General features: G+C 54.6%; 4 protein-coding genes across 4 annotated transcripts; 3 read left to right on the top strand and 1 right to left on the bottom strand.

Moving 5' to 3' along the window:
* Nucleotides 1-1076: 1076 nt before the first annotated feature.
* On the top strand, nt 1077-8279 carry M406DRAFT_347882 (uncharacterized protein; the record flags this gene model as incomplete). The annotated part of the gene is made up of 6 exons (XM_040922338.1): nt 1077-1181; nt 1677-1852; nt 1946-3096; nt 7120-7160; nt 7816-7858; nt 8189-8279. Exons 2-6 carry the CDS (start codon nt 1757-1759, stop codon nt 8277-8279), a joined length of 1422 nt encoding a protein of 473 aa, XP_040772481.1. The 5' UTR covers nt 1077-1181; nt 1677-1756.
* A 1440-nt stretch (nt 8280-9719) lies between these two features.
* Nucleotides 9720-11784, top strand: M406DRAFT_353130 (uncharacterized protein; the record flags this gene model as incomplete). The annotated part of the gene is made up of 3 exons (XM_040922742.1): nt 9720-9835; nt 9958-10176; nt 10300-11784. The coding sequence occupies 3 exons, from the start codon at nt 9720-9722 to the stop codon at nt 11288-11290; spliced, it is 1326 nt and encodes a 441-aa protein (XP_040772482.1). The 3' UTR covers nt 11291-11784.
* Nucleotides 11785-11826: 42 nt separating this feature from the next.
* M406DRAFT_57604 (uncharacterized protein) lies at nt 11827-12253 on the top strand (the record flags this gene model as incomplete). The annotated part of the gene is made up of 1 exon (XM_040924589.1): nt 11827-12253. A coding segment is annotated over exon 1 (295 nt), but the record flags the coding sequence as incomplete, so codon positions are not given.
* Nucleotides 12254-12299: 46 nt separating this feature from the next.
* On the bottom strand, nt 12300-14087 carry M406DRAFT_94790 (uncharacterized protein; the record flags this gene model as incomplete). Its single annotated transcript, XM_040926283.1, has 2 exons — nt 12849-14087; nt 12300-12722 (listed from the first exon to the last, which is right to left on the bottom strand). Exons 1-2 carry the CDS (start codon nt 13770-13772, stop codon nt 12300-12302), a joined length of 1347 nt encoding a protein of 448 aa, XP_040772484.1. The 5' UTR covers nt 13773-14087.
* Nucleotides 14088-14462: the final 375 nt, after the last annotated feature.

Below are 14462 nucleotides of genomic sequence, written 5' to 3' on the forward strand. Positions count from 1 at the left end.
TTGAGGGACAGGCATCTTAGAAGGGAGAAATGGCGTTGCTTTGCACAGAAGGGTCAGAAAGACTGCATTCCAGGGGGGCGGTTCTACATTTTATGGCACATTGTGTTTCTTGATCGATATACCCCAAACTCGCCTTCACCTGGTAGAAATGCATATAACGCATCTGGAAAAAAAAAGGCTGAGCGCCTTAACCCTTGATGCAATAATGAATGCGCGTGCTACTGAACTTCATAATGGATTGGTCACTGACATCTCCTTGACTGATATGAGAGTGCGCTATCTTGAAAGTTCCCAAGGAGAGAATGCTCTCCAAAGCTCATCTCTATACAACTAAACAAACACTACGCAAAGCTTTGGACTGGGTGACATGATGGGTCCTGAAAGGAAAGCCTCTTATGTGGAGTATTGGGCAGGTCCAGATGTCATGTGTCGCGATTGGGGGAATCAGAAATCAGCATCCTCGATAAGGACACGGGATTTTCAATTTGACATGGACTGATGTTGTTTAACGAGAATTGATGACTGAATTCTTACTTTAGTATTTTTTTCAGGATGCAATCATGTTGGAATGTAAAGTGAATCTTGACCTGAATTGAAGAAGCCACTAGAGTAATGCTTGTACAGTCATTTATTTCTGGGATGAAAAATGCCAAACAACCACCAGCATTTGCCGCGACTCTTCACTTCTTCGGTATGACGTGCTCGTGGCGAGGGAGCACAGTTCATGTTATTGTCTATTTCACATTACAGCGAGGGCTTTTAGCAGACTTGTGAGTCATCTTGGCTGCCACACACGGCGGGCATGGTGGAATGGCGCTCACCAAAAAAACAAGCCGTCCTATGCCGAAGTTGGGAAGGGAGGGGTCTGCAAACAAGCACACATGTGATGCATCAGAGGACTTGCTGGCAAGGAACTAAAACCATTTCTTTTAGGCGATCTATTTACGCTGTGACGTCACACTTTAGATATCTAGCCGTAACATTCACTAGTAGCTCTTCGTTTAGGTCAATATATAAGTCCCAATCGTCGGGCCGTCATCTGCAGTGCGTTGGGTTATGTATGCTTGTCTTGGATGCGATATAGATTGTCAACCCTTCGCGCCAGTTTGGAACCTCGATACGATTCCTCAGCAATTAGCTTACTACAGTAGGATCATTATCTCTTTTTATAAACATAAGAGGTAAGTCCTATTTTGGTATTATGTGGCGCGCTTGAGGCGGGAAAAGAGAGCGCAAGCCCTTCCCTTGCCTTACACATTTCTCCCCCATCAAAGACAAGTGTTGTGGTATGGCTTCATGACCGGCCCCCACACAAGCTCAAGGTTCTCATCGGTCAATCTCGCGTCGAGATCGCCAGCAGGGGTCAGATGCTTCTCGCTTGCTTGATAGCGCCGCGGCGGCAATTCACCTTGGACCCCTGCGTGCTGTGTGGTCCGATGGGAATAGGTGGATATCACCTCATCTGCCAGGGAGGCCGTCGACTGCTATGGCTCGCCTCTCCCTGGTAACATTGTTAGACGATCACCCTCGCTCAAAAGCGTGTGTCGAGAAAGTTCTCCGCTGTCTGCTTGTTTTGTCAAAATCCCCGCGCGCAACTGCACGAGCTGGTCTTCGGACATTTTAATCTTCTGCTCCAGGTACGTCAAGAGAAAGGGAACTGACAAATCTGCCGCCAGGAACGCCGTTTGTACGAGACTTCCCCTGAACGCGCCCTATTTTATCGTCGAGTGGCCACCACGAGTCGAACCTTTTCAGTATGGCCGAAGCAGGACAGCCGTTGACCCTGAGAACGGGCACCACCATGTCGAGCACCCTCAGCGGGGATGCTGTTCCCGACACAGACCCTACTACCGTACGTCACATTGTTCCTCTTCCCGCTCCCAGGTCTCTCCGACAAGACTCGAGCGTCTGCTGACACACTCTTCCTTCTTGCCTTGGGACACAGACCGCCGGCCTCCTTGCCGAGCGCCTGCAAGCGTGGAAGCATGCCGTGGGCTACCTCGAAGACTACATGGGCGCGATTGAAAAGATCCACAAGGAGCAGAGCAAGGAATACGAAAAGGTCCTCAAGACCATCTCCAAGCCCCTGCGCGAGGGTTACCACTTCGACCAAAACCTTGGCGGCGTCGCCGGCTTCTACGAGAACCTGCGACAGAACACGCAGGCGTTGATCAACAGCAACGCCGAGACCGAGAAGAGTATCAAGGGGTCCGTCCTGCCGATCCTGGACCGTCTGCACAAGGAGATCAAGAACAAGGTCAAGGAGCTGTCCTCGGGCGCACAGAAGGGTGCCAAGGATGTCGAGAAGGCGCGCAACACCACACAGAAACACATTGAGCTGCTCGGACAGCACTCGGCTAGCTTCGAGTCCACCGGTGGCAAGATGAACCCCAGCGATGACCCGTACGTCCTCCACAGGGGCGTGCTCCACCGCCTGCACAAGCAGGTCATCGAGGAGAACAACCACCGGAACGACCTGGTCGCGGTCCAGCAGAATTTTGAGGCCTTCGAGGCGCACGTCATCCAGGTCCTGCAGCAGGCTATGGAGACCTTCAACCAGTTCGCCGGGGGCCAGGCACTGAAGACACAGGCCCTCTACACGGACATGCTGGCTGCCGTCCAGCGCATCCCGCCAGACTTTGAGTGGAAGGCCTTCCAGCAGCGCAGCGCGGAGCTGCTCGTCAACCCCAACGACCCGCCCAGGACGGTGGAGGCCATCTCGTTCCCCAACCAGGACCACTCGTCGACCAGGCCGCTGATCGAGGGCAGCCTGGAGCGCAAGTCGCGCAATAAGCTGTCGTGGGGCTGGTCCAGTGGCTACTACGTGGTGACGGCGTCCAAGTACCTACACGAGTTCAAGGACTCGGACAATGTCAAGAAAGACCCTACGCCCGAGCTGTCTCTGTACCTGCCTGATGCGACGATCGGTGCGCCCAACGGCGACAAGTTTAACGTCAAGGGCAAGGACCGCTCCAAGACGATGAGCAGCAAGCTCACGGGTAACTCGGAGATCAACTTCAAGGCGCACACGGCGGCGGATGCCGAGCGGTGGTACGAGGTCATCCGGAAGGTCTGCGGCGCAACAGGCCCGGCACTGTCAGCCGACAGCGTGCCCACGAGCCCGGTTGCTGCTAGCGGCAGCGGCGGCGACTCTCCGGTAATGACCGAGGCCCACGACCCGGAAATCGAGAAGAAGGCGGAGGCGGCGGCGCCAGCGGAGGCACATCGCACGGAGGGAGCGACTGGAATCGAGGGTACTAACCAAGGACTTGTCGAGCAGACGCACCAGGAGTCGGGTATCACCGGCGAAGCAGCGGGAACAACCAAAGGTAAGGACTCTTTTCTTATGAAACTATCTGCTGGACTATAAACCTCATTGCTATTTGGACTCATATTCTCGTCCCCCCCCCCCCCATGAGGTCGGCAGTTGGCTTGTTGCTGCTGACCACTAACACTATCTTGCTTCAGCATCGGCGACCTAGGACTTTTCCGAGGCGCACACAGCTACGATCACGACGGGGACGGCAGATGAGAGGCGCAAGAAAGGAAAGCAGCGGCGATGGGTAAACCCGGAAGAGGAGCTACTCGGTGGCGCGCAAGCCTGGGGAAGCTTGACTAGCGGTAGTGGGGATGACGAGGGGCCAGCGAGGACAGTGGTGCAACAGCAGCAGCAGAGCACGGAGGACCGTAAACAGTTGATGAAGATGTCTTCGTTAGACGACAAGAGAGGGGAGGAGGCTGGAAGAAGCAACAGCAACAGCAACAGCAGCACCAGAGCGGGCAAGAGTCTCTACAACGACAAAAAGCTGAGCCTCACCAAGCCATGGCGCTCGAGATACCCCACCCCTCACGACCTCAAGGAGCAGTTGACACGCAGCTCAGCGAGTGACGACGGGGCCTAGGGAGCCGGAGCCTCGGTGTGGGAGGTGGAGGACCGTGCTGGGGTTGGTGGCAGTAGGCGCTGGAAACCTTAGTAGTTGATGCACATGTGCTTCTTGGGCGAGGCGAGGCAAATCAATGAGGCTGCTTAACTGCTCTTTTTTGGTAGTGGTAATGGTGGCTTGATGAGGGGTTGTCTATGTAAGCGTTTGAAGGTGTGTGTGTGTATGGTTGCTATAGATCATGTTGATGCGAGCCGGTTATTGCCTTGATCGCATCCTGCTGTTCTCTCGGTTGACGGAGCAGACTGGGTTACTACAACTTGCCCTCAAAACGTATACGACGTTACTTACGATGATGCATGAAACTATCGATTCATTCCTATTGTTCTTAATACACATCGGAAGCAAGCAAAGCGAGCAGGATTACCTATCCATTCTTTTGTTACTGACTCATTCTCTCTTTATCAGGGTCTTCGTCTTGTTCTCTTTGTCGTGTGTGGTGTGTGATGCCAAGTGACTTCTTGTTCAGCCTTGGCTTGGGCCTAGGCCTGACCTACCCCACCAAACCCAAGTTTGACGTTGCATTGGATCCGATTCAGCCATCGGGGGTGGGGGTTGATTATGTTTATCCATTTTCCGCTGCAGTTGGTTTCTCTTGTGCGTTTCACTGTTTCATTCTCTGGGAGGGAGCCTGGGGGGGGGGGGGGGAGGGGCCGCTTGATCTCATTCATCTCGGCAAAGCAGGACTGTAAATAAACTGTTTCCGGGCGCTTAGAGGGCACACGACATATGACACCTTGCATCCATTGGTGCTTGGTCCAACGGATTGTTTTTATACTTGGTCTGCAGTAGTTATACACTGTGGTTGTGTGGGTGGGTGGGTAGGTGGGGGGTGAGACAAGCCATGCTAGGTGACAAAAAAGGAAAAGAAGGAAGAAGAAAAAAGAGTAGAGAGGGGGGGGACAGAGAGAAACAAAAAGTCCGCCGGTGGAGGGTAAGCCGTCGCTTGTTTCGGGGAGGGAAGGGTGTATTGATGTTCACCTGTTGGGACGATGGGAGGGGAAGGGAAGAGAAGGTTGCAGGAGGTGGGCGTACAAGGGGAAGGAAGTGCCAGTAAAAATTGGGATGCACGCTCATTCGTTGCTCTTTCCTCCTCGTTTCTCTCCTCTGCTCACATCTCAACTGCATCGTTCTTGCCGCGCCTTAACACTACATGATTCTTTCCGGTTCCTGTTGTTTGCTTGCTTGCTTGCGCCTCCCGTCTCAGTCATGGTGGGGCTATTTTGTTGCAAATCAAATGATATCATACCACCTCCTTACTTATTTGCCTTACTCGTGGGTTAAATTGATTAGGGCCACACGAGTCTGGATTGATCCGCTTCACCTTGATGGATATGCGTTGGGGGAAAGAAGGTCAGCCAGCCAGTTCGTCGATTCGCTGCCCACGAGGCTCTCAGCCCTCGAATACAAGCTGCCATGCTGCCCACGCTGGGTCTCACACTGTGGGCCCCCTCCCCCTTAGAAGGAGCGGCCCGGGCAGCCCTGGTCATCCCCCATGCGCGCAGTGTACAGTGCAGTGCAGTGCAGTGCATCGCATCGCATCGCATCGCAGCTGCATTGCAAGCGCCCGCCCTGTATACTCGCAGGGGAGCAGGAAGAAGGGAGGGCAGGGCAGGGCAGGGGTGGGAGGTGAAGGAGGGTCGACGGCTCGCCGGATCACTCAAATTTCCCTCAACCTGCAAGGCACTAGGCCGGAAAAGAGAATATAGGGCAAAAGGGCAAACAAGCGACGGAGGAAGGGAGAAGGGTGTCATTAGGTACGTACGTACGTACGCTGGCCGAGAAGCGGCCCCTCTCTGCCTGTCTGTCATGTCGCTGTCCCATCTGAGCGGAGAGAAGCTTCCTTGGGCAGAAAAGAGATCCGGAGTTAGGGCACGATGGAGGAGGTCCCCTCTGAATCGCAGACTAATCAAAAGACGTGTGTACAAGACATTGACGTACGGGGATAGATGTACGTCTTCTTTGGTCCTTTCTCCTCCAGCAAAAGCGACACCTTCGACCGCCCTGCCCCAGAGCCCGCTGTACTGTACTCCTTGGCGCCATGCCGTCTCTCGGCTCAAGGTTCGATCGCCTAACAGGGATCCTGGGGGGGGGAAGGGACGGGCCCATGTCAGCTTCGCTCTCTCTACCCAAGGTCGGGCGTGTTGGATCGGGTCCCCAATTGTTGCAGGAGGGCACGACGAGATCTTTCATCCCTCCCCAAGAGCTCCTTCGGTACTGGTATGGATTCCCCCCGGCGAGCAGAAACGATCTCGGTACCAAGTTTTGAGCTTCAGGCCGCAGAAAGGGTGAGCGAGAGGCTCATGACGCAGGTCTGCCCGCCCTGGCTCTTACTGCTGACATTCACGATCTACGCCCCACACCTACATACTACGATAGTATCTATAGGTACTCTGATACGGTATGGTGCAGTATTACTACACTCTTCCACTTTAGACCTGATGGGGCAGTGTGAATGGGGAGTCTCACCTAATTATAGGGAACGGATTGTCCACTAGGGCTGCGTCGGCGTCGGCGTCGGCGTCTGTGTCCTTTTTATTTATTTCTTTTTTTATTTCTTTGTTTTTGTCTCTCACTGAGGCGGGAGGGATCTAGTATTTGACAGATCAGAAGTAGCTTGCGGTTGCATCACAGCAAGTCGCAGAGCGCCTGGCTGCGCTGACAGCTGCAGAGAAACCCCCTTCCCCCCAGAAGGGTGCCACACTCGGTCCTGACGAGATGCTGCTCGTTTGTGTCCACAGATTTTTAGTCCTCGCTGCAGGTCATAAGCTCGGTAGTGAAGCCACAGCACAGTGCCTTGCCCCCCAGGGATTGTCTTTTAACAACAAGAAAGGTGGGCCCAAAAACAGAGAGTCCTCCAGCAGCCGCCTCGTGTCGTGAGAACAAAGTCCTTCCCCCTGTCCATCTGTATCCCTGCCCGTCACCGAAAATTTGGCTTTGAAAGAGCAGTGATACACCCAATAATTATGAGGTCAACAAGTCAATCTAGGACAACCCGATCTAGGACCTCAATTGTTCCAAGTCCTGCGGCTCAGCCGAACGATGAGAGATAGACACTGAGCCTATCTGGGCGGGGCTATGCACATCAGGAGGCACATCACATCACCACCGTCTTCTTCTTTTGGAAAGACGCCAGACCATTTTTACGTTTCTATTGGCATCTCATCACAGGACACAGCGCAGCAGGAGGAGGGAAGGAGTCCGCCGAGCCGATGATCTGCTTCTGCAGCAGCTCTCGAGTTCCTTGGACTCAATTGTCCAATGATTCTCGTAGGTCCACCACACGATTGTCCATTGGTTCACACTGCATATGCCATGTACAAGTAGATTGGAGAGATGGCTTGCGGCTCTCTGCTGCCGTGTCTGCACAACGGCTCCAGTGCATTGGTACAGTACCCCCGGCATCAGCAGCAGAACTCACCAATGATTGATGCTCCTCGGCTTGGTTGCATGGAGGCTGTATTCCAACGACATCGGAACGCTCTCCATCTTGACTGATTCATCACAGGGTGCACGCTATCAAAAGACAACCCTTTTTTCCCTCTCTTCCTCCAACTGGTACGTTCATACAGATGTACTATGTACACATGTGTTCTTATATGGATGTGTGTATATACTATAGTATACATCCTTCCCCCAACATCCCTGCAGAACACCGCCCTAGGGTGGCATCAACAGGGATGGGATGCCCTGGCCTGGTCCAGGCGAGACAATTTTTGGCTGGGGTAACACCATCACCATCGCCAACTCGACGCAATTCCTGGTTGGGGGCTGGACGCCTGATCGCCTTGTCTGCAAAACCCGCGACCACAAACTGCGGCCCATGGCGGACTGCTGCTTCAGGTCAATCGTCGATCCTCACCTGTCTGGTCAGGCCTAGCTGGAGCCTCAGCCACCACCACCACCACCACCACGACGTCCTGTGACGGGTGTGCGCGCATATGGCACGCCTCTGCTGAACTTACAATTACGGCAAGCCAGGTAATGGCGGAGAAGAGAGACAAAGAGTCAGAAGCAAGGGCCGGCGGTGGATCGTGTGCTACAGGATCATTATCATCATGATCCAACTACTAGGGCCACTCGACGGCACTGACAACTTGTGCCCTGCCATTCCCCCTCCCCCCTCCCCCCTCAGCACTGATGGTGCGAACTCCATCTCCACGTGTCGTGGCTGCCAGTGCAGTATGGGAGGGTTCCTTTGTTAGTCCTTCCTGCCTATGCGGCCAAGGGTCTATGCCGCCCTCCAGGCCGGCCTACTCGTACGCCTACAGCTATGTCATCTTCTACCCTGGCCGGGCTGAAAGAGCCCTTGCAAAAGGAGCAGACGAATGCCTGTGACCAGCAGCGTCGATCGGAAAGAATTCCATGATCAAGATACGGCATTCAGTAGTCCGGGCCCAGGGATCCAGTGGATAATCAGGCGCATCTATTCCGTCAGGGTCTAGTCTTGGTCTGGCTAACTTATGCTTAATGATCAAGAAAATGAGGCGGTTCTCCGCGGAATTAAACGAGGGCAACCTGTTGCGCCCAACTGCGTCGAGGCGGGCGTGTGTGAACGGCATCGGCGGGACCAGTATGGACAATAGTGGAAGGCCTCCCTCTACATACACGCGCGCGCACACACACACACAATCCACGGGGCGGGCGCTTGACAAGTGACAAGCGTTGCTCCAACAGAGAGTCATACGCTGAGTACGTGAGTAGGGAGGGGCAACAAAATCAACACCACTCTCGCTGCTCCGGCGGGCTTTGACGCTGGCAGGGAGCGCGACTGGGGGGGGGGGGGGTCTTGAATACACCTGATCGGTGTCTCTCTCACCGTAGATGCCCACCTTCTTCAGCCGAGAAACGAACTGGGCCTTGCTAGAACAACAAGCAAGCGATATTGAGGTAAGCCGCTTCCGCGCGTCTGAGGACGTCTTAGGGGTGGGTAGTCAACCTTGTCTTCCCCAAGCTGAACCAACCTACCTGCTTCCCCTACCCAGGCACAGCCTCAGCAAGCACCCTGTCACATAGCGACAGTTTTGCTACTCTATTCATGCTTGCGGCTCAAGAGGAAAAGAAAGATGAGGAAGACAAGAGAAGAAGAGAGGGGGCGGGGGAGGGGGAGGAGGGGGAAACGCCCTCCGGCACAGCAACAAACCACCCCTCCCCCCCCCCCCGGAATAGAGGAGACGCGCCAGGGGAATAACACGCATGCCTCGTACCGCAGATGCAACCGATGATTGCCAACACATCCAAAAGTAGCGCGATCTGAGTGCCTGGGAAACACCCGGGATCCGGGTCCCCTTTATACCTCGAAGTGCTTCTTGCCTACTTGCATAACTTTCGTTCTCGTCCTACCATCTCGGACGAGGCTTTCGATCGACCTCCTTCGTTGGTCTGGTAGGGGTTCTCTGAGGCTGCCTCGCTTTGTTTTTCTCTGAGACCCTATTCCACACACACCACACACACCTCCTCTCCACTTTTCGTCGCCTTAAAAGTCGCAGCAGGGCGTGTTTCCCTCATAGCATGTTCCTCTGGTGCCTCTCTCTTTCTCTCTCCCCCTCTCTCCTCTTTTCTTAAACAACACACTCTCTCCTTCTTTGAGAAATGATCTTCTCCAACCAAACCTTCTTCCTTGAGCCGGCTGTCCTTATTCTTCCTCCATGCTCCTTCCGTTATACCTTCCATGTTCCCTATGACCCTTCAGGTGGGCCTTCGTGGTTGGAACCTTCACAACAACTGTAGCTCTGCTGCCACACCACCAGATACTCGAGTTTATACCAGATCTTCAAGATGACGAAAGACTGGGACAGGTACAAGACCATCATCCTGGCCCTATACAAGGACCAGGCCAAAACTCTCGACCAGAGCAGGGCCATACTAGAGGAACTTCATGGCTTCAAGGCGTCGTGAGTAGCAAACAATCTTTGTTCCTTTCTAACTCTCTCTCTCTCTCTCTTCCCCCCCCCTTCTTCCACCTTAGGAGGCTTTCTGTTCTGATGCCCTTGTGTGTGTGTGTGCGTGTGTGTAGAGTCCGGGCGTATAGAGCTCGCCTCAAGAAGTGGGACGCTTGGAAATACAACAAGTCCCAGAACCGAGGTGAAGGCGGTGGTAGTGGTGTTCTTCGAACCAACACGACCCCGTATCCTCACGCGCCCCCGCCGATCTCACGACGGTCGACCTCCCAAGGTGTGCGTCGTCTGCGCAAGGCAGTACCTTTACCCAGGCCCCGAGCCAATACCATCCCAAAGTAAGTCGCTCCCCAGGGCAGCCCCCTCTGCACCTACAGGACGGCCTCCTCTAATCTGAAGTGACGCTCCAGAGGTGCTACTGGTCCCGCCTACAACTCTCCCTTGACGCCTTCTGTCCAAAGCGTACAGTACGATCTGTACATGAACTCTAGCAGCCCTGCAAGCTCCACATCCTCCAACTATTTTGGCGACCAGCAGCAGGAGCAGCTTCAGCGGTATTCTCCGCCGATGCACAGCCCATCGCAAGCTCCGTCTTTCGCCTCCATGAGCAGACAATTATCCGGACAACAAAACGTTGGAGACTATCACATCGCTGGTCACCACCAGCAGCGGCAAATGACTTACCACGGCCCACGCTATCCCAACCTGCAGTCTCCTCACCAGCAATACGAAGACTTAGACGGAACACTGCTGAAATGCCTCTTTCTTCCCTCGTCCACAGAACTGGACCAACGCCTGCCCTTCCTCGAGGCCGAGATTCAGGCGCTGGCGAACCGTGGCGAGCTGGACTTGCGCGATCATAGCCGCCCCTTCAACCAGACCGCCTTCGAGCTCTTCGTGCACACCGCCGCCACCGCCCAGGGCACATTCAATGTCAAGTTCTTTTGCCGCGTCTCGGCCGCCTTTGTCAAGCACGGCGCCAACGCACAGCACCTCTTGCCTTCTGACTCGAATCAGGCAGTGCACGCAATCCAAACGCACTCCGTTCCTCCTTCACAGACCGACCCTATGGGATACCACCATCACCAGCTACAGGAGCAGCAGCAGCAGCAGCAACAACAACAACGATATGTTGCACCTGGAGGGCTGCAGTCGAACCCCGCGTGGATCAGCGTCTGGGTGCAGGCGTGCGTGGACAGCCAGCGGGGCAACTTCTCAAACGTCGCGAGCCTGCTGCCGTGGCTTGCGAGACCGTTTGGCTGGCCCATTGATGCCAATGAGCTGGAGAGCTTCCTCCCGAAGATGTCGTCCCCGGGGCCGGAACCGTACGGCACGCCCGAGAGTCAGAATTGCCAACCTATGATTGCTATCTGGGATCGAACTGTGGAGAGTGATAACACTTCGTTCCTTGGGGGGAAAGGGGTTGATTGCTCGACGAGACACGCTGTCTGAGAGCAACAGTGTTGAGAAAGAGAAAGAGAGAGAGAGAGAGAGAACACACCAAGAGACGGTTTCTTATCACCATGCAACAAACACTCAAGCATACTGTATGACGGTGAACCGACAATTTTCTTATTTTGCCCTTTTCTTCTGTTCTTCTTCTTCTTTTTTCTTTCCAGTCTTTCTTCTCATTAGGCTTGATAAACGAGGGCCAAGATGATCTCTTGTTTCATCGTACCTATAACGAGATCACGTTTAAAAGTACCAGCAACAACAAGAAGGGTTGGGTGGTGAGGCAGCCTACTGTGTTTCCTATTCTCAACAAAAAGTTTGCTGAAGGGGGGGCGGGGCGGTGATGACAACGAAGCGTGATGAGGCGGACAGCACAGAGAGAGAGAGAGAGAGAGAGAGAGAGAGAGAGAGAGAGAGAGAGAGAGAGAGAGAGGGAGAGAGCAAAGGTATTGGCCAAGGCACACTGGCAAAACGTCACCTTCATCTTCTCGACTGTGGTTTCTTTCTTTCCCCCTCTTTTTTTTCTTTTTCTTTTTTTCTTTCCTTTCTTCGGCTTTTGTTTTATCACTTCTTTATTTCCTTACGACGCTCATTGATACCCCTCTATCCGTTTATACGTAAATTGTTTCTTTTCCTTTCTTTCCATCCTCCTGGAGTCGATGGCGGTCGGAGTCAAGAAGGAGTCAAGTCGAGGAGATGTGCACGGCTTGCTACAGAAAGCAGGATCCACAGGACTGTATAGACTCACACAACGGTGCTGTACGAGGTGGACAGCTACTCGTTCAGTCTTCAAAAGCGGATTCCTTTCGAAGAAGAAAAAAGCAGATGATGAGGAAGAGGAAGAGGAGAGGCGGACAGGTGGCTACGTTGTATCAAAATTGAATAGGTTTTCCTTTCTTCCTCTCTTTGTTTTGGCAAGGTCACAATATGAGAATATTTGCAATCATCGCGTGATGTATATTTTGAATGGCGCTGCAAAAGTCTTGTGCGTGACTGAAGTGTCCCGATGCTACACCTTGTAGAAGCAGAAACCCACGTAGAATGCAGCAGCTTCCATCTCGTCTGGGCTGACCAGAAGCTCGCCGCCGCCCCTCTCCCTCACGCCCATGCGCTCGCTCAGAGGGCCAAGGGTGCGGTCATCCTTCTCCGTAGCCCAGATGTCGGCAAACGACTTGTGATATTGCAGCTCGAGGTTGTAGTCCTCAGCCAGCGCGCGGAATGCCTCCCACGGCACCACGTACTCGGGGACCTCCTCGACGGCCTCGTGCAGGAAGAAGTTGTACTTCCAGCCGAAGGGAGGCCGGAAGATGCCATCCTCTGGCGTCTTTCCTGGAAACCTGACCCGGTACGTCTCGTTACCCCACTCGGCTGTCTCCTCTGCCTCCCCCTCCTCCTTCTCGTCGTTCTCTTTGATCTCGCCGTTTTCCGAGGCCTCTTCCGTCCGTGGCTGCTCGTCCGACCCCTCTGCTGCGGCCCCGTCTGCCCCATTTTCCTTGGCCTTGTCGGCGGCCTTGGCCTGTTGTCTTGCATTGAATTCGCTCACCTTTTGGCTGATGACGTCCGAGTTGGGTATAGTCCCGATGAGACGGCCGCCCTTCTTAAGCGACCCTGCCACGTTTCTCAACATCTGCCGTGCTTTGGCCTCATTCTCGAAGGCGTAGTGCAGACAGAACATCATAGAGACCACATCGAACCCGCGCTCGCTGCTGATGTTGGATTGGGTGAAGCCCACCTGCCGCACAATATCGATGTCCTCAAGCGACTGGCCGAAGCAGTCCTTGACCTGGAACCTTGCCTCGAACAGGCGCGGCTGCGGTCTGCGGTAGAATCCCCCACGGCCACCTCGCCCACCACCGCCGCCACCATGTCGATCCCGCTGCCCCATCTGCCGGTACCTCTCTCTGGCCTGGTCAATCGAGATCTCAGCGGGGTCTAATCCCACGTACAGCTCCACCGGCTGCGGCGCCTGCTGCCACTTCCCCAGGTCTCCTCCCTTGCCACAGCCCAGGTCAAGGACTAGCAGATCCCTCCCGCTGGAGATGCCCCGCTCCATCGCGCCAGGGGTATGGTCCTCGTCGGGCGAGAACTTTTGAATGATGCAGCTCTTGACCCAGTTGTTGAAGGCGCGCAGCCCCTTGATCTTGCTGTCCGTCTTGCGCCAGTCGCGGCCCCTCTCGGGGACGGCGTTGTAGTGGGCGCGCACGACATCGTTGATGGCGGCGCGCTCCTGCTGCTGCTGCTTGGCGGCCTCGGCCTCCTTCTGCTCGCGCTCACGCTGCAGAGCCCGCTGCCGAAGCTCCTCGCGCTGCGCCTCACTAATGCGCGAGCGCTGGCCGGGCCTCTTGAGCTTGCGGACGGGCTCGCCGGACTGGCTGCCCGAGGGCGACCGAGGGGTTGAGGGCGAGGCGCTGCGCTGACGCTTCTTGGCAGGAGCGAGGGCTTTGGCGTCGTACGGTTGGGGGAGGTCGTCGCCGCCTGCCATAGCGGAGAATTGGGAGGTCGTTTGATTCTGTTTCTGTAGGGGCGCAGAAGGAAAGGTTGAAGGTGAGGTCGTAGATGTCGAAAGAAGAGGAAACAGGAGACTGATGCTTTGATTGTGATGAGTGCACTCGTGAAGTACGTGGGCGATTCGTGGTTGGGGGCTGAAAAGAGCCCGAGGGTGGGAGTGGCTATGTCTCGATGAGTCTCGAAGCAGGGAGCATAGACGATGCTTTAGGGTTAGGAGAAGTTTTTCGCTTGTTTGATGGTCGGGCGGTTTGGAAATGACTCCAAGTGCTTTATTTTTTCTCCTTCTCCTTCGGTAAGAAGGTGTCATTGATTGGGCAATTGGAACAGTGAGAAAGGATGAAGGGAAGGCATAGCGATGCGCACTGGAGGTGTAGTTACCACAGCTCCCAAAGCGGCAAGGTGGATAACCAGTCTCTGCTAACTACGGTACTAGAGCACAGTACCACTACAGTTCTATAGTGTGGTCTTTTACTATGCTATATACTGTACATGCCACTACGGGGATCCGCAGGGGTGGACCCTAGCGCTGGAACCCCGGTGCAGGAGCAAAAGCATTACGGCAGCTACCTGCCGCCTGCTAGGTCAGCCTCTCTCTAAGCAGTGACATCGAAGAGCTGTGCTTTGCAAGCCGCTCCAATTCTTCCAAACCATCTCTTTCCCAAAC

Source organism: Cryphonectria parasitica, assembly GCF_011745365.1.
Source record: "Cryphonectria parasitica EP155 unplaced genomic scaffold M406scaffold_8, whole genome shotgun sequence".
NCBI lineage: Eukaryota > Fungi > Ascomycota > Sordariomycetes > Diaporthales > Cryphonectriaceae > Cryphonectria > Cryphonectria parasitica.